Source organism: Necator americanus, chromosome II, assembly GCF_031761385.1.
Source record: "Necator americanus strain Aroian chromosome II, whole genome shotgun sequence".
NCBI classification, from domain to species: Eukaryota; Metazoa; Nematoda; class Chromadorea; order Rhabditida; family Ancylostomatidae; genus Necator; species Necator americanus.
Window position 1 is genome coordinate 33,782,366 of NC_087372.1, and position 18,343 is coordinate 33,800,708.

Here is an 18,343-nt window from a genome sequence, read left to right on the forward strand (position 1 = left end):
CTTTGATGGATTTTGTCTGCTGTTGTCTATATTTTCCTTTGTTTTCCAGTAAATTGGAATGTAATTTGGAAGGGATTCGGTATTTCTTGGCCCATAAAGCTACCGCTTTACATTTTACATCACCACTTCCAAATTAAATATTTGTTAACTATTTAGCATTTTTAAAAATCTGCGTTAAAAAAGCATCCACGCCAAATTACGTAGAAATAAGATGAAATTGAACGAATTTCATGACATCTCATCCTAGGTGACACCGAAATCTGCAAATCCATATTCCAGGCAACTGTTTGAACAACTTCTCCATACTTTTATGACATTCAATCTCGTATACAACATCCGAGGAAGCGCAGAGCCATAGAAAAATTTTTCAAATCAGGATGTTTGATTTTTCTCTGATTTTTTTTGCCCTGCAGTGCAAATAGTTGTGTTAGCGGGCCGTTAATCTACGTTTCTTTTCCTCGTTGCTCTATCTCGTTTTGATCAAGCGCATTATATTGTTGGAACAATTATATTTTTCAATTAATTAAATTTTTATTTCAGATCTTATTCTATTCCTACCTTTTGCTATCGCATCGATACTGATCTGGATCTCTAGTTTGGTTTGAGTTTACTGCGGTCCTATTTTATTTCCGGTGATTTTTTTTTCTATTGCAAGTCAGTTTTTTTTTAAACTTTATTTCGCCGAACCGTTATTTATAGGGGAACGAGTGTAAGTACCACTGATGATGTTTTACCTCATGGTGTTGGATGCAACACTTATACTCACTCGTTGTTTTGTTTATTGTAGTTTACTTCACTTATATTATTTATTTTTGGTTGCATCTAGTTTTTACTACTGATTTCTGCGAAAATCGGAATTAGTTCAACACGCGACACTAAAAGGATGGATTAAGTTGTTGGAGATGTAGTCCGAGGCTGTTATGGATCTTTATTTACAACTAACGTTTCTCCAATTTCCTAAAATCAATCAATTTCATTAAAACTTCCGTAGCACCGTTGCCCTGATCGTTTTGAGTGTTATCCAAAGAAATCATATCCAGAATAACATTCTATGAGGACTGTTTGTGTTCTTCGTCTCCAGTTGTTTTGGCGACGGAGGAAAATCCCTCCTTAGTGTTTGTGTTCCCAGAACGACTGGCATGCGATCTTCGATACGATGCTAACGATTGTCGCCGTTTGTAGAAAAACAGTATCGCCAAAAATGTGCCTTGAGATCCGATAAAAATCGTAAAAATGTAGTGCCATATTGTTGCAGTTGGTGAGTAGAGCGTAAAAAATTGGAGAACCTGAAATAGAGTTTCTTATTCAGGAACTTGAAAAAGTGAATAAATTCGAAAAAATTGAAAAAAAAGCAATCTGAACGATGTTCATATTGAGAATCTCGAACCAGGGTCAAGGTTTCCGAAAAAAATTAATCACCCTAGTCCAAACTAAGGATATAAGAATTTTGATTTGATGTTATAATTTATTATTTTATTATATTAACATCCTTGTGCTGATATTTAAAGGCATCACTCCGCGAATCTGACGTGGTATGGATTTCCGAAGAGCCAAAGACTATACGAGGAACTAGATTACAAAAACGGGTGGAATCTCGCTCATCTCTCCCTGTGTCACTGTAAACAAACGGGTTGGAAATGCGGTTCCTTACGACGTCCTCTATTGCAACGCGTCACCCTTAGGCCCCGCCCCCGCCTGCGATTCGTCGACAATCGATTCAGACGCCTCGATGGGCACTTCATTTCATTTCACGAATCGCGGGAGGGGGCGGGGCGCAAGGGTGGCGCATTGCAGTAAAGGACGTCGTAAGGAACCGCACAGGGAGAGATGAGCGAGATCCCCCCCCCTTTCTGCAATCTACCTCCTCCGAAATCCATACCACGTCAAATTCGTGGGGTGATGACTCTAGATTCTTTAAAGAGATGGATATAGGCGCTCTGTCAGACCTTAAAGCCAAGAAGCCACCTTACATTTTGAGTTAACTCCTTCTAATTTCAGGAAGTGCACATAAATCATACATCTTTTGAGGTATAGTCGAGCTAAGACGACAGGAAGCTCGGTGCGGCTGCGTACACGGCTGCGTACGCGGCTACGCTCGAAACACTTCCATGGAGCTAGCGGTCGAGATCGAGACGAGACCGCAACTAGCTTCACTCGAGCTGCGGTGATGAGATGAGTGGTGCTAATGAGGGTCCCATCTTAATGCCAATCGTTACGATCAGTTTGATCCGACTATAGCTATGCAGTACTAATCCTATCTAACACATTTAATATCGGCGAAAAGAATTTCATATGAATAGTTCGGTTGGTTCCTTAAATTTCCTGCAGGTTACATAATATATTTGACTATTTTTTTTAATTCTATGAATATGTCTCATCCCACTTCATAGCTATCTGGCGTTGGCGCACCAATCCGATCCCGCAGGACCCGTCTCACCTCATTTTACCTATCTACGACGCCGTGGGACCTGTCTTTCCCCATTTTCCCTCTCTACGGCGCCATGGTACCTGTGTCAACCCATTTTTTTTAGCTATCTGGCATTGGCACTATTCTTTAAAAATGTCCAGAAACTCACCCAAGGTGTTCCTAAAGGCACCTGCATTAGAAGAACAGCTACAATTTTAGATATAATACGATTATCTCGGTATCTCACCTGAAATATTGTAACGGGAATTAAAGTCGAAGAAACGGTATCCATTGGGAAAATAAACGCTAGGAACAGAATTAAGCTTGAAGGAATACATTCTACTCACCGCCTTGCTTAACATTCTTCTACGGCCGAAAAAACGTCTGCATACCACAACGGTGCAAAAAAAAGCGTTCGCTATCGTGAACGATACTGGTACAATCACAGCGTAGACAATATAATCAGGTCGTACCCAACAAAAACAATCTCCACGATGAAAAAAATTCGTCAAAGTTAGCAATAGTACGGATGTTATGAACGGGACCACTGCAATAATACCATATTTTGAATTTTAAAAAAATGAAGGAAAGATCTCTAGAAAAAGATTTTAAACAGGAGTTTGCCAGAGGGATGGGAAAAACCTAAACTCGTTAGAGACTGGATCTTCATAATATAATAATAATAACAATAATAATAATAATAATTTCATAATAATTTCTGCAGTACGTTCTTCTAGTCGCTTATCGAATTTGAAGTGTTATGAGGTGTCCCTCTGGTTTTAAAGTAGATTCATAGGGTAAAATTTAATGATTAGAAGGAGGTTTCCTTTTTTTAGTGCGTATTGAAGGTGGACACTCCCGATTGCATCGATTTTCGGTCAAAATCTTTCCAAAGATCTTGCGCAGACCATTCTCGCATGGATAGCAAATATGACCAACCTTAGAAGGACACCAAAAAGTATAAAGTGCTAGGAGCTGATAATTTCTTCATAACTTCCATGCTCTTTCGACTAGAGCTCGAACTCCTAGAACTTATCACGTTGAGGATTTCTCAAAATTTTCATGGATATTGGACTCTTTTGATCGTTTCTGACCGTTTCCTTCTGACTTCTCGATTGATTCGATCGCGCGTGGGTTAAGTTTTGGCTGGAACCACTTTTGCTTCCACTTTTTCACGTGTTTCTTTTTCGTTGTTTTTGGGAGTCCTCATCTTTCCGCACGGTATAATTAACAGATATAATTAAATTCATACAATTTAATTGTGAGTCGTATTGTTGTCAGCGGATTAATGACTTCTTGTAGAATGAACATTCTCGGGAGTGTTGAGAGGGGACAGCCGCTTTCGAAAGTCTGCCCCCTTTACCCTACTTCGGTCATCTAGATAAGTAAAAATACTGAGCACGATGTGGTCAAATCTCCTAGTAATGGTACCGTTAATCGTTTAAAAAAGGCAAAAAAACGAAACGAAACGAAACTTTTAAAAACGGAGGGAGATGGATAGTGTGAAAAACTTGAGCATAGCTTCAAATCAGAGGTACATTTTCATCAGATTTTATGTTTTGGTTTTTATTAGAAAGTTTCCCCTTCCAAAAGGAGATTTTACGCCATGTTCCCTAATGTGCTGCACCTATTGTTGTTTATCCAGTTAATTATTTGATTTTAGCTCCAAAAAAATATTCGGATTTTGACCTAAACTCCATTCCACAAATTTCTGTCGTCACTTAAAGGTGTTCTGTGTTGATCTTGCGCGCTCACTTTCATTCACACAAACCTCCGCCATGCACCACTGATGAATTTTTTCTTACTTTTTCTAGCTCTTCAAATTTTTTTATCAACTCCATGACATGTATAATAGTGCTGTTAGAATATTTTGAAGAGTAAGTGGCATTTTCGGAGTTAGGCTCAACGGGTTTCTCGGCAAATCCTTCTTCTACAGTAATAAAAGAATAAGTTGAATGTATGTATAAACGTACGTAAGCTCACAGTAAGAGCGGATAATGGTGAAATCAACGCTTTTAAATATGGTCCAACCACACCGAATACAGTCGTAAGGCGTAGTGCTTGAAAAATTGTCAACAACTCAGAACTGAAAATTACATCAATAATTTGCTTGAGGTGCGTGATATTCAACGACAAAAATCATTTGTCTGAAAAAAAATTTGTTTCTCTTTGAATATTACCTTATAAATAGTATATATGCGATAGAAGCAAGGACATCACACGCTTTTCCAGATACATTTTGATTTGTGAAAAAAGTGAATATTAGATAGAAGAATAGAAGCGATATTTTATGCGAAAGACTGACGAAATCCTTTTGAGGAGGTGCATAACCTCTGAGATAGCGAAGAATTCGATTTCCTACAGCGGTTGACGTGCTGAAATCAATAAAATCGATTTGAGAACTACTACATTTGTTTTTGTAAAGTACTAAATCTTACTAGGCACATAGATTGACGAACGATAGAAAGATCAATGAAATGATCGATAGGGAGTTCACAACGTATCCCAAATCGATAAGTGCTCGGTCACAAACATTCGGATCATTCAACGAAGCATCCTATAATTTTGTAATTCTTTACACCGTTCAATGAAGAAGATGTGTATTCATTCTGGCAGTGAAAAGAGAAGTAAAAAGAAATTTGATTTTTTTTTTGAATTATCGATCGATACATCCATGGGTCTACAAAGCCTACCCTCCCTTCCCGCAAAAAAAAAAACAAACAAAAAAAGTCCCCAGCTCTAACAAGTAGAAGAAGCTGCAGCAAGAGCAAGGCAGCGTAGACTTTAGCCAGGCTTGCTTAGGGATTTAGTAGGAATTAACAAATTATTCGACAATGAGTTTACAGCGTAGCCCAAATCGAATAGTTGTTTCATTTTGCTTAACTTCCTTATCAAAAATTTTGTTTTCTTTTTTTTTGAAAACACCACGAATTTCGCTAAAGATCATAGAGAATATCTAGAAAATTTTTCAGAAACTGCAACTGTTTTTTTTAATTCAGCATTTTCTTAAAATCGCTTTTTTCTTTTTTCTTTTCCTTCTTGACTTCTTTCCTTCCTTTTTCTTTCTTCCTTTTTTCTTTTTTTTCTTGCCAGAAAATTTCTTTTTTAACTCATCCTACTGATGCGATTACTCCTTAATTCATCAAAATGTGAAGGGAAAGAAGAAGACTATTCTGCAATGACGTATTGGGGACTCTATCGGTTCGAATGAAAATTAAATTAGTTTGTTAGTCGTATTATATTATAGTATTATTATTGTTATTATATATTTTTAATTACGTGCCGTTATCATCTGGGGAAGTTGCCGTCAATGTTGAATGTCTTTATTATCTTATCTCCCTCTTGGTTTCGATTATTCCGCGATAGATGCGTAGGCATTAATATTATATAATTTTAATTTTTTCTTCATCATGTGTTTGTAATAAATACGTGACCTACTACTATTAGCGTAAAATCCGTTAAATGATCGCAACGAGCCACAATCGTGTCTTCGTCGATGCTTGTCTCACACTGATTATCGGTTGACCATTCCTGAATGTCCGTGTCCCACCAGGTCACACGAAAATGACCATGCAATGGTCGTAAAACCTTAAGAAAAACATTTTTCTGTCGTATTTTTTCCTAATTGAATTTGAATTCAGAGAAGACATCTTTGTCTGCTTCATTTTTTTTTTTGTAAATCTGTAGAAATCTACATAGAAGTTATGAATTTCTATATAGAGAAACAAAAACTTTCTAGAAAATAAATTTTTCTTGAACTCTTCTAATCCACCAATTAGAAAAAAAATCCCATTTTCATTTAGTGGGTCATTCCTATCGAACTCTAACTCGGTAAGCGAGGAAGAAAGTTCCAGAACACTCTTTCAGAGAATTCTCTTAAAAAATTTACGATGGATCATAATTGCAGCGCTCAATGGTGCATAATGGCCAAATGGTTTTAGTGCAAAATTAAACTAAATGAGAGATTTTCACTTACATTTGTTATGTTGAACTTTAGCACAGCCATTGTCCGTTGCGAGAAAAGTTCGGTGATCTTCTGAACGTTTTCCCTGGTTAGTACTAAGCGTTTAACTTAAAATTTATGTAAATTTCAAAATTCAACGAATTTCTGATCCATATACCTCTTCGTTGTTGAGAACTGTTCCGCTCATCACAGGTGAATCGTTCGGTAACGCGATTTGCCTCGAGCAAAGTGGAGGTAGAGATTGTAATTCTTCAGGATCTGAAAATTTTTAAAATTAACCATGCAAAATCAACCGTATGTGCTATCAGTGGCTACCAGCCTTGCATTTTGACTATCATTACAGGTGCAATGTTGATTTGTTGCTAATAATACGTAATACGGTTAAACTGCGCCAGAATACTATCGGCATTTGTAGAAATAACCGAGAAAACGTGAAAGGTTAGAAGTAGCGCAGCACAAAATCGACAATGTTGGGATCTCTCCACGAATAGTTAGGTTAAGAAGGTGTAATTCACAAATATGACCGTGATGGCATTGAATTCCCTCTAGCAATCCAGACAACAGCCTTAGTTGCACCAGCGTCCACAACGATGCTACTTATTACAGGTGATAGAACGAAGGCAGTTCGCAACGCGTCCTCGATGTTCGGGTTGAGAAGCTTCTGCTACTACTTATTTGGGTTAACTTAGTTGAATTGTGGACGTTGGGCTACAGTGGAATTGCCTACATTCTATCGCGTTACAAGTTGTATTGTAGGCGGGAACGATAACAGTGTAACTTGTTGCATTGTTGTCGTTTCCGCCTACAATGCAACACGTTACGAACATCAACCAAGGCTGTTTCCAACGGATTTTTCTGGCCTGGCTAGGCGAAAGTGAGCGTGATCATACTCATAGTCGTGATCTACACTTCTATCGCTACCTATTTGTCCCACATTCGGCGGAGGTCCCAACATGGTCAGGTCTTATGATATGCTGCATTTAAACAGAAAAAATCCATAGCATAGAGATACTGGAATGTACTCACTTTGAGGCGAATCTTCTTGGAACTGGATGTCGTTTATTACTCGCAAACTTCTTTGCGCAAGTGTGGATTTCGCTTTGTAGCTGTTGTACTGCTTTGGGCCCACGAAGAGTTTGCGATTACGGTAGATTGTCATGTACATATGAGATGCTAAATTTTTTGCTTAATGAACCTATCATTTATAAGTTATTTGCGATGATGAAATTTTTCCGGAACTTTTTTTTTCCGAATAATTGGGTGATGCATAGAATGTTCTTATCTTGGATATTTTTGAAATGAAGAATCATTGATAGCTTTTTATTAAATTTTGAATTTCGAAGCGTATATTTGCCCGCTTGAATTGGTATATTTTCAAAATTAGAGATTTAAGTATATTGAAAACAATCGTTGTGATTTTCTTACAGAATAGTACTACTTATTATACATACAGTAGCGGCCAAAAATCAATAGACAAACGATCATTTTTTGAGATTTTCTCTTCTGAAAATCACCGAATCGTCCCCAAACCTGCACCAGATGTGTCATTTGGAATTACAAACTTATTCTTAGAAATAGGTATACTTTGCTCTTCCAGGATTAGCATTTTCCAGTTCTGAAGATTCAGGACGAAAAGAACTGAAGACTCAGGAGGGAAACGTTCCTTTTTCATTTTTTTGTAATTTTTAGTTTATTTGTAGTATTGATTTTCAAACGTACGTAGTATTCACTTTTTTGGGATACTTAAATCTGATCGGATTTTTACTCCACACTTCTGATCTACTCGGGACCTTTACTGCTCACAAAAAAAGATCTGACTTACCATGTTGTTTATCCCTACATATATCATCAACAGCTATAAATATAGAATTACGAGGATCTTCTCCACTATTCGTTGATCCGTTAATGATTTCAAATGTTTTCCCCAAATCGATAAGACCATTAGTGTCGACGATGGAGGAGCAGTCCAACATTTGTGATGTGAAGCCAAGATTTTCTCCATTTAAAAAATCAAAACCACTAGCATTAGTGTTAATCACAAGCGTTGGCAGCATTGACAGTAAACTGAAAAAGAAAAGAAAAATCTTCTTGAAAATTTCCATGATGATTTCCTCTTTTCATGGCAGTGGAACTTTTACATAATTTAAAAAATTAAATCTTTACGTTTCGCTACTGTTGCTGGCGTTAATCTGTGACGCATCCGCAGAGAGAATACAATCCATGTTAAGTAGTACCTTCTGAGAGTCCTGTCAATACGAACGCTATCAAATTTCTTGGAAATCAATAGAGATTGATCCAGAAAGAATTCTTTCCCGCGTTAGAAAACTTACCTCAGCTTGAATTCCACTTAGATTTGCGCTTTTCTGTAAAATCGTTGTAATATCCTGAATTTGATCTGCTGTCAATCCAGTTCGTTCTTCAGCATACTGTAGTGTTTCGTTCAACACCTTGGATACATTACGTAGATCTACTCCTCCCTGAATAACTAATTTTTTTTCATACAAATAAATTTCTCTCTTCAAGTGTTCGGTACACGATCTCACACCTCACTGAGCTCCTTAAGTGATTTAGTGCCAGAAGTTGTCATCGTTGCTGAAGTTGTGTTTGATGCGGGAGCAGAAGTAGTGCTGAAAACTCCTCGATTTTTAGTAAAATGACTAACAATCCGAGAAGAAGGCGGTTCTACGCACTTACGGAATTGCGACCTAACCTGGTCTGTGTGGAAAAAGACGTTGAGGGACTTATTGAAGTTGTCCCAGTTGAGGTGGGCTCTTCTGAGGTGGTAGTGTTTGGCGCTGTGGAAGTTATCCAGTATGTGGTCGTGGTTGGAGAAGTTTCGTATGGTGTTGTTGTAGCTGTGGGAGAAGACGAATTTGTCGGCATTGTCGCTGAGGACGTCCGAATAGTAGATCCAGAATCATCGTTACTGAAATACTACTAGAATTATTTAAAAAAAACTCTTTAGCTCGGTAAAAAAGTAACCCAATATTACTAATTTTATTGGATTTAAACAAACGAAAACAAAAACGGAAAATGTCACACATTATCCTTTTAAGAGAACGAAATTATGATATCATCTGTTAATTGGCTTTTGTAAGAACGCTGCTCACTCGTAGAAAATCTCTTATACTGATAACGTTGAGGCACGTAGGCAAAAAGGCCGTTAAGGACAACATACCGCGAAATTGACGATGTTGCGATCTCGTCAGGAAAAGATAAAGCCGAGGATGTAGGTCATGAATATGGGTGCGATCACATCCGATTCCCCCTGGTTGGCCTGAAAAGTGGCGTGGGAAACAGCCTTGTCTCTTCGAATTTTCCTACTATGCACCTAACAACACGTCGCGTGAAGGGCGACAAGCGGGCCGCTGATAAAGGGAAATTCGGTCGATAAGGCAGTTTCCTGCATCGCTTTTCAGGACTACTAGGAGGACGTGGTCCTGATCACGTTCACACTCCCGATCTACACCTCTAGCTGTCTTTTTGTGGAGATACTCCAACATAGTCGATTTCCTGCTATGCTTCCTTAAAGGCATCGCTCCACGAATCTGGGGTGGTGCGGGTTTCAGGTGCCTATACGGGGTCGTAGGTTATGGGGAGGACGGCGATTCCATCCATTTCTTCCTAATTGCAGTAAAAAAAAACGGCCCGGAAGATACGACTTCGAGCGTTCCGGCGCGCTATTTTCTACAACGGGTTCGATTGGAGCGCGCCAGTCTTGTGCCTCCACAAGAAATCACCACATAGGCACCAGATTCGGGGGATGATGCCCATGGACTCTTGCTTTGAAAAAAAAAACCCGTCAAATTAACAATAGGATCGAATTTTATGAACATCATCAAATTTTCAAAAGGTTTCTAGTTAGCCTGTCCTAAAGGCTCTGATTTTCTTAATATTCTAGGGATGAATAAAATATTCTACGTTGTCGTTTCTAGCTCTACGCAATGATACGTATCTTCTAATTGTACGAAAAAATATCAAGAAGTAAACTTGATACGAAACGAACCACTGTGGTGCTATGGCCATGCCGGCGTTGGCACTGCAGTCCTCTCGATTCCCGTTGCAAAGACAAACAGGAAGATTTGACCGTGATCTACATTGAATATCGCTCCTCATCTTCTGTCCACAACCGCGATAGCGAAACATTATATCATCGGTGAACCATCGGAGCATGTCAATATTGTTTTCGTAATCGATACCATTAGAAACATTTTTATTATATGCAGAGACACCTAGCATAATCGTAAATGGGACAGGATCTTTAGCTGGGGGCATTTGTTCTGTACATTGGTTCCGACATCTGGAATCAGCTGAGATATTGCAGCAGTAGATTCATCACGAATAACACTAACACTCACATTTTACTATTCACGAGAAAATCGAACTCATCCATCTCATCATATTTGAGCACATAAAATTTTGCCGTCACATTTTCTTCATTATGATATGTGATGGAAATGTTTACTCCCATAGCGATCTCGGACCACATTTCTCTTGTTTTACTATAAAATATTGAGTACAGCAGAATATTTTCTCCGTCGTTCGATCTCGACGTTATTGTTGGATGATGAGTTGATCCACTTGCGACAGTAATCGCTTCTTTTGTAGTCGATGTGAGAAATGTATTGTTAGCACACCTTAAAATATAATTTCGATTTTTAAACGTAACATTCATACATAGAAGGAAAAATGATTTTCAACAAAAAAAAATGATAGAAATGCATAAGCGCTGCTTAAAATACTTCGATGAGGAGATTCTCTTCTTTTTATTATCAAATCAGGTTGATAAGAAAGTCTTCTCAGGGGCTTTTTTTTAGTATACCAGAACTTTCAATTTTTGATCGATACCTCCGATATATCGTGTGATAGTTGTAGAACATTCTCGAAACTTCTCCAGGTAAGATACACATAGCTGGGTATGTGTATTCCTTAAACACAGCACATCTAGAATCTGACGCGGAATGGGTTCGCCGAGGATAGCTGGAGTTGGGCTTGTAGATTGCGGGATCTTGAGTGATTCCGCTCATCCCTCCCTAACCGTCGCCAAACGGCGTTGAAGAAGCCGTTTTTACGACGATTTCATTTGTATCGTAACCTTGTGCACGTGCCGCATTTACGAGTTAACGGTCGAACAATGTTGAAACCTCTCCACCAGGCTATTTAAGTAAAACTAATGGATAGGCCGCCGAGGGGACCGAATCGTGAACATAGAGAAGCGTTCTAACGCATGTCGTAAGAATGGAAGCGGTTCCCATACAGTTTTTTTTTCACGACGATTTGGAAGAAAACAGAAGAACCACCTTGGATCCCGCAATCTATAACTCCATCTCTAGGTTTTGTCTGGGGAACCCTTACCACGTCAGATTTGTGCTGTGCTGCTTTTGACCTGGAACACGATGTTAGTTTCACAAGAGCAGCTTCGAGACATCATCTTCTACGAACGTCGCCGCCGCAGTGGAGCAATGGCAGCAGTCCGCAACATCAGTAGCGCATTGTGGAAAGGCACCGTTACCATCAGAACTGTCATACGCTGGTTCGCTCGCTTTGCAAGAGGAGACGCGATCTTTGAAGACAAGCCCTGATTGGAGCGCCCCATATTATAGAGGACTCCACCTTTCTCGACGCTGTCAAAGAAGATCCAGAGATTAGCACTAGCAGTCTTGAGAGACTAGGGTGTAGCCAAGCAACAGTTCTCAGTCGCCTTCAGGCCCTCAACTACAAAAAAGTCCCGAGTCGATGGGTCCCACACACTTTCACGTGGCGCACATTGCTGTCCATTTGCCAGTCTCTCCTGCACCTGAATCTATAGGAGGGCTCTGGAAGACGTGATTACTGGAGATGTGAGTTGGGTACCCTACGATTCCAGTCCGCATCGTGTTGTGTAACCCCTTAGGTGAGAAGACCCGCCCATGCAACCCAAATCGGACATGCACCCTAAGAAGGCCCTCCTCTGCTCCTCCTGGAATTCGAGGGCAGTGCTGTACTACGAGCTGCTCATGCAAGGACACACGGTCACTCCACTCAGCCTTAGAAACTCAGCAGAAACTGTTCGGAAAAAGCGGCCGAAACGAGCTTTTGTTGCAGTCCCTTGTGATAACGTGAGACCTCACATAGCTAAAGAGACCCATCAAGAAATCGAAGAGCTAGGCTGGGATGCACATTCCCATCCCTCATATCCTCCTTGAATGTAGCGCTCTCTAATTATCACTGATTCCCTTCAAGGCTTTCTTTGCTAACAAAACATTCAAAAAGTTCCATGACTTTTATTCGAACAGTGGCCGTCTTCCTCGACTTCCGGCCTCCTCAGTTCTGGAAAAAGTGATAGAATCGCTGGTCTGTCCATTTGATGAAGCACTGTAGTGGTTAACAATGGCGATTATATTGTTAATTGATTTCTATTTTATGTTGATTTTCAAAAAAATAAAGAAGAAAAATTTCAAAACTGACATGACTTCCTTATCAATCTAATATTATTTTTTGCACTTATCAATTGTGAAGCAGTTTAAGTAATGGTGAGATAAGATGCAAGGAACAATTTTCTAGATTCGTTGCCAATCCAAATGCAATGATACTTTTTTGCCATTTAGCAGTGTTAGATAACCAGTCGTCGCATGACAGATCCTACTGTATAAAGGGGGGAGAGGGAAGAAAAAATTCACTTACCATATTTCATTCCAACTGAGAAGTGCATCATATGTGCACGTTTTCACGTAGTCATTACAAACGCAAAGCTCATAGTTGGATCCTCTTCTATATCGACATTTTACGAGATCCATCGGCTGATAGCAATCACGGTAGTAAAACAATGTGGTATTCATATAAGTCTGATAGTATCTGATCAGGTTATCGCTATCATTAGCGAATGTAAGCAGAGAAGAATCTCCTCGAAACAGATCGGACACGCATTCCGTATCACACCTGAAATTTCCTCTAGAAAATTTTTTTTAGGAGTATTTTCTTTAAAAAAAATATTTGCTATGTTCCTCAAAAGATAGTGATCAATAAGTACGGTAAGAAACATCCGTTATGATAGAACTACGTACAGTGAAAATGGCAGTTTTAGTATCACGGAAAAATCCAGAAAAAAAAATTTGTTTTTTTTTCTTGGAATTCCGCAAAATTACCCCTCTCCTGCCCTTGTCCTCCTCTATCAACTGTGTATTGTGGTATTTCATGATATAATGTACCCGTATTAATGCTCCAAATATTGCCGCAATATAGTTTTTCTCGGATTAAATCGTTTCAAAGCTTTTTAACTAATTTTTGTTCCCAACGACTCCTCATATCAACAATTATTCATTCATTGATTTCGATCATAATTTATTAACTCGATCCGTTTATTGAAATGAAAGAGAGAAAAGGAAATAGATTTTTTTGTTTGACGAAATTTTGATTTTCATCTTCTATAAGGGAGAAAATCAAGAATTTTGGGATTTATTTCTGGACCTTAGACAGAGTTAGGTAATTGAACATGAGCAATTTTCTGCAATATAGTAAAACTGAAGCGAACACCACAGAAAGTCTGAAGTCCGGCTAAAGCCTGTTCGCTTCGGTCCACTTCACTGATCAACGAAAATCAATATTAGTGCCCTTTTGTGTGAAATTAGACCTGTGTATCTCATTATTTTACCATTTCGATGCCGCGGGACCCGTCGCACCTCTTCTATAGGTAATTGGAGCCGGCGCACCAATCTGACGCCGGTGGACCCGTCGCACCCTCCCTTTTGAATTTCGTGACTGACTCACACATACGTGAAAGAATAAGCTCGTTATTATATATCATATTTATATTTGGCTTAAAAGTGAAATCCAAAAGTAAATAAATACGTAGTCGAAAAGAATAAATAGAAACTTAGTCGGACAAAAGAAAGTCCCAACGTAGAATAGACAAAATGTTTTCGCCAAAAAAGACTATGTTGTAAGACTCGACTTTAATTAACCACAGTTCTGGAAAATGCTAATTTTTGAAATATTTTCAACTCACATTTGTCCATCCACGAATACAATTGGCCTCTGTACATCAGGATATTGAATATCGTATCTTATAAGGTTCACAACACTTTGTTGTTGTGAAGTGACGGTAATAGTAGCGGACGACGGTGGTGAAGAATATAGTTTATAGAAAATCGTATAATTCAAACAACAAACAGTACTGAACGTGCATAACAGCAAAATCAATAGCAAATAAAATAAAGATGGTGACATTTCCTGAAAAAAAAAAACAAGCGATTTGGCTTTTGGCATACGTGCCATGCCCTCACGTATACCATAAGAGTTCAATAAAAATAAAATAAATCTTAAATAAATCTAATAATCTTAATCAATAAAAACTTACTGTACTAAATTCATCCAATGATATTTACAGATATCGTTTCTTGAATGCTAGCCAAAAAATATAAGTTGCTATACTATAAGTTTCCTAAATCCTGAAAAAAAGCGATTCTGTTGGAAAAAGACGAGGATTAAAAACTATTAAATGTCTTTCCCGACAAGAATTGATCAGAAATAAAACTCTAAAGAACGATAATAGTAATTTCTTTGAAGGAGGAAAGCTGGAAGGAGTGGAAAATCGAGATATGATGTCGTCACCAACTACTTTTCTGGATTGAACTTCTGAAACCAGAAATGTTTATCACACAAAAAGCTCATAGCTCCTAAGGTTCGAACCGACCTGGATTGTTTTATTTCTTCGTTCGTTCTTATTCTAATTTCTTATCTCTTCGTAGCGTTTTCACTGAGCACAGAGGTTTTGTGACATTCCAAAAAAATGACGTGATATCGACAAGAAATCTACCGTTTAGAAAGTACAACTTAAAAATAATAAAATTCATAGTAGAATTGTAGTAAAATAAGGTAACAGCACGAACTGCTACAGTATCCAAGCTCACTTGGAAAATTTCTCTACAGTTCTGAAGTTACAAATGTGATGTGTTCTAATTCAAATGCAGTTAGCGTTTGAAATATTGGGATTTTTCAAAATTTTTACTTACTTAGTCGTGAAAAACGATCAATTCAGCAAAGAAAATGGGACCAACCATATATATTTACATATGATATTTATTTTATTTATATTTTACACATTTTTCATGCACATTTTACATATTCCATTGATTTTATCCCATTATAATTGATTTTGTTTAATTAATAAACTAATAACTAAAATAGAATTTAGTTAATTAATTTTGTTAACTTTGTTCTAAATCAGATGCAGTTGGCGTTCAAAATAATTAGATTTTTTGAAACTTTTTTACTTACCTATTGTGAAAAACGATCAGCTCAGCATACAGTATGGGACCAACCACATATGTTTACATATGACATATATTTTATTTACATTTAACACATTTTTCATGCACATTTTACATATTATGTTTATTTTATCTAACTATAATTGATTTTGTTTAACAAGTTAATTAATTTTGTTAATTTTTTCTCTAGTTCAGATGCAATTAGCCTTTAAAATATCAGGATTTTTCAAAATTTTTCGTTACTTAATGGTGAAAAAGGATCAGCTCACCAAGGACTATGAGACCAAGGGCATATATTTACTTATGGCATATATTTTATTCACAGTTAACACGCAAACTTTACGGATCACAATTATTTTATCCAATTGCGCTATTAAATTTGTTATTATTACTCTTAAATTATTAATATTACATAATTACATACATACATACATATATTTTCATGCTTTGTTAGAGAAGAAATGAACGATTCGAGTAAAATGCGATCGGAAATTGGGCGAAGTGGAAGCATCTACTAAGCTGACCAAGCGATTTGATATAAAGATTAGTATGGCGAATTCATTGATAGCAGCTAATGTATTACTGATAAGACTATGACTGTGTGAATGTTATTGTTCCACCCACTACATCATTGAGATAAGCTGAAAATTTTATGCGAATACTGAAACGAATCCCATTTCCGCATTCATTGACTTTTTTTTCCGTAATTATTGCCATATGTGCCGGGTAACGATGAGAACATCACACTGATTTATGAATATCTTGCCATTCCTATGGAAGTATGGATATTGGCGGCAACGAAAACGAGGTATCCAGGATAGGGGTAACGATTAATTCAGCCACAAGTTCACTGAAAATGATGGGAACAAACCGTTAGTTGGAGTTGATGTTGATCTGCGTCTTTGAAGGACCCTTTACCGGATTTTTTTAAAATTCTTTGACGACACTGCGGTTCACCGGTGATCGCGTTGGACAGCGGTGAGCCGCGCACTTTTCATGATTTCCTATTTTTCTAAAAAGTCCTCTTCTACCTTATATGTTTATTATTTATTATTATCAAATCGTTGTTCAAATATCGCTCGTAAAAGTCGATTAGCGCCAGACAGAAAAAAGAGAAAGAAGAAAGAAAAAGGAAAAAAAATCACTGTCGTCAATAGGTTAAAGTGTTTCTACACCTCTTCCACATTGAGAACACATATATGTAGACTTTTTATTTCATCGTATATTGACAGTTTACTTTTGTATTCACATTTCATATATTTTTTAAAATTATTACTTCTTACATTTTTTTATTAACTTAATAATCCACACAGCATGAACAAGGAATAACGTTTCTATTGTCGTGCTAGAAGATATGCAAAAAGCGCGCTCGCTGTCGGAATGGGTTAAAGAAACCTACATATTTATATATATATATATATATTTATTTATTTATTTATATTTACTCTATTTATTTACATTACATCACGAATATTTACGAAATATCTGTGTCAGTCAAACAAATAATCACAGCCTAACTTTATAAAGAAATCCCTTAGGAATTTTTTTTCACAAGTGACTGAAGGTTTTCTTTGGTACCTTTTTTTTGTAGATGAAATTTAAACGCTTCACTGAAAATCGCTCTAGCGAACAGCCACCGTTGGCAGCCAAGAGACGACACCGCAAAACTCTAGAATCCTCTTAGGAGCTCCTAGAACTTCGGAGACTTAATGCATTATTTTTTTAACAGTTTATTGAATTGCACAATTTATTCAGTAGTACATTGCTGTGAAATTAATCACTAGTTCCAAGCAAAAATACAGCTATAGGGCTCTAACTCACCAAAACCGTACACCCACCTACATTCACTTCTGGGAATTTTTGATTTAGTGTGGGCGGATGAGGCGCAGTCGGGTGGAGGTCCGCTGAAGTCACACGGTCGATGATTCGAAACCGCCCTAACTAGTGCCGACCAGGGCTTTCATTCCTCAGAAGTCGATAAATTTTTGCCAGATCTGTCTGGGAGGATAAAACATTGACTTGACACATCGGCTAGCCCCCGCAAGTTATTGTATAGGCCGACCCGCGTTCCAAAACCTCAACCCGAATTACGACACGTTGGCGCATCCCAACTGGATTGATAGGCCAGTGACTTTGTTCTTTTATGCTTTTATAACCGCATGTAGGAGATAAAAAATAAAGTGTAGGGTGTTCACCGCTTCGGATGCGCCCCCTCGTTCACTTCAATTCAGAATCTCTTGAGGTTTACAAACGTGTAACTGGCCTATACAATGACTTGCGGTGGTTAGCCGATGGGTCAAGTCAGTGTTTTTCCCGCCCGGATAAGTCTGGTTTATCGAGTTCGGAGAGATGAGAGGCTTGGTTGCTGTAGGACGGATTCGAACTTTTGATCGATTATGCTGCAGCCACAGCGAAACCGCTTACCGGCTGCGCTACTCACCATCGCACATCACGTACACGTTTATATTGAATCCGAAGCTCTTAATTTCCGAAATACTTCGAGCTGCTCTTCCGTTTTATGCATCGTTGAACCGCATTAGTTGCCTTGCACTCTCAGACACATTTATTTTTCCAAACATAAGTGATCTTCGACTTTTTTAGTTGATGCTGGGCGCGTAAACGAAACAATTGATGGCTACTCGTGAAAAAATAGCAACGTATGGAAAGGAATTCACGTTTTCAAAAGAAAAAATGTTAAGGGGAACAGATAGTACACGTCAGACA

General features: G+C 38.0%; 1 protein-coding gene across 3 annotated transcripts; it reads right to left on the bottom strand.

Annotated features, from left to right (window-relative positions):
- Nucleotides 1-1,049: 1,049 nt before the first annotated feature.
- On the bottom strand, nt 1,050-16,130 carry RB195_020332 (uncharacterized protein; the record flags this gene model as incomplete). Of its 3 annotated transcripts, none has more annotated exons than XM_064188580.1 (24): nt 1,050-1,286; nt 2,577-2,654; nt 2,755-2,954; nt 4,381-4,493; nt 4,588-4,782; nt 4,846-4,964; nt 5,846-5,995; nt 6,384-6,443; nt 6,529-6,629; nt 7,398-7,544; nt 8,245-8,435; nt 8,535-8,617; nt 8,702-8,848; nt 8,917-8,998; nt 9,082-9,297; nt 10,378-10,671; nt 10,730-11,008; nt 13,035-13,289; nt 14,356-14,579; nt 14,707-14,710; nt 14,965-14,984; nt 15,043-15,058; nt 15,166-15,181; nt 16,052-16,130. In XM_064188580.1, the coding sequence occupies 24 exons, from the start codon at nt 16,128-16,130 to the stop codon at nt 1,050-1,052; spliced, it is 3,306 nt and encodes a 1,101-aa protein (XP_064044460.1). The 3 variants fall into 3 exon arrangements, with proteins under 3 accessions (XP_064044460.1, XP_064044461.1, XP_064044462.1); XM_064188581.1 differs by having other exon boundaries at nt 8,194-8,435; XM_064188579.1 differs by lacking the exons at nt 14,707-14,710; nt 14,965-14,984; nt 15,043-15,058; nt 15,166-15,181; nt 16,052-16,130 and having other exon boundaries at nt 8,194-8,435; nt 14,356-14,576.
- Nucleotides 16,131-18,343: the final 2,213 nt, after the last annotated feature.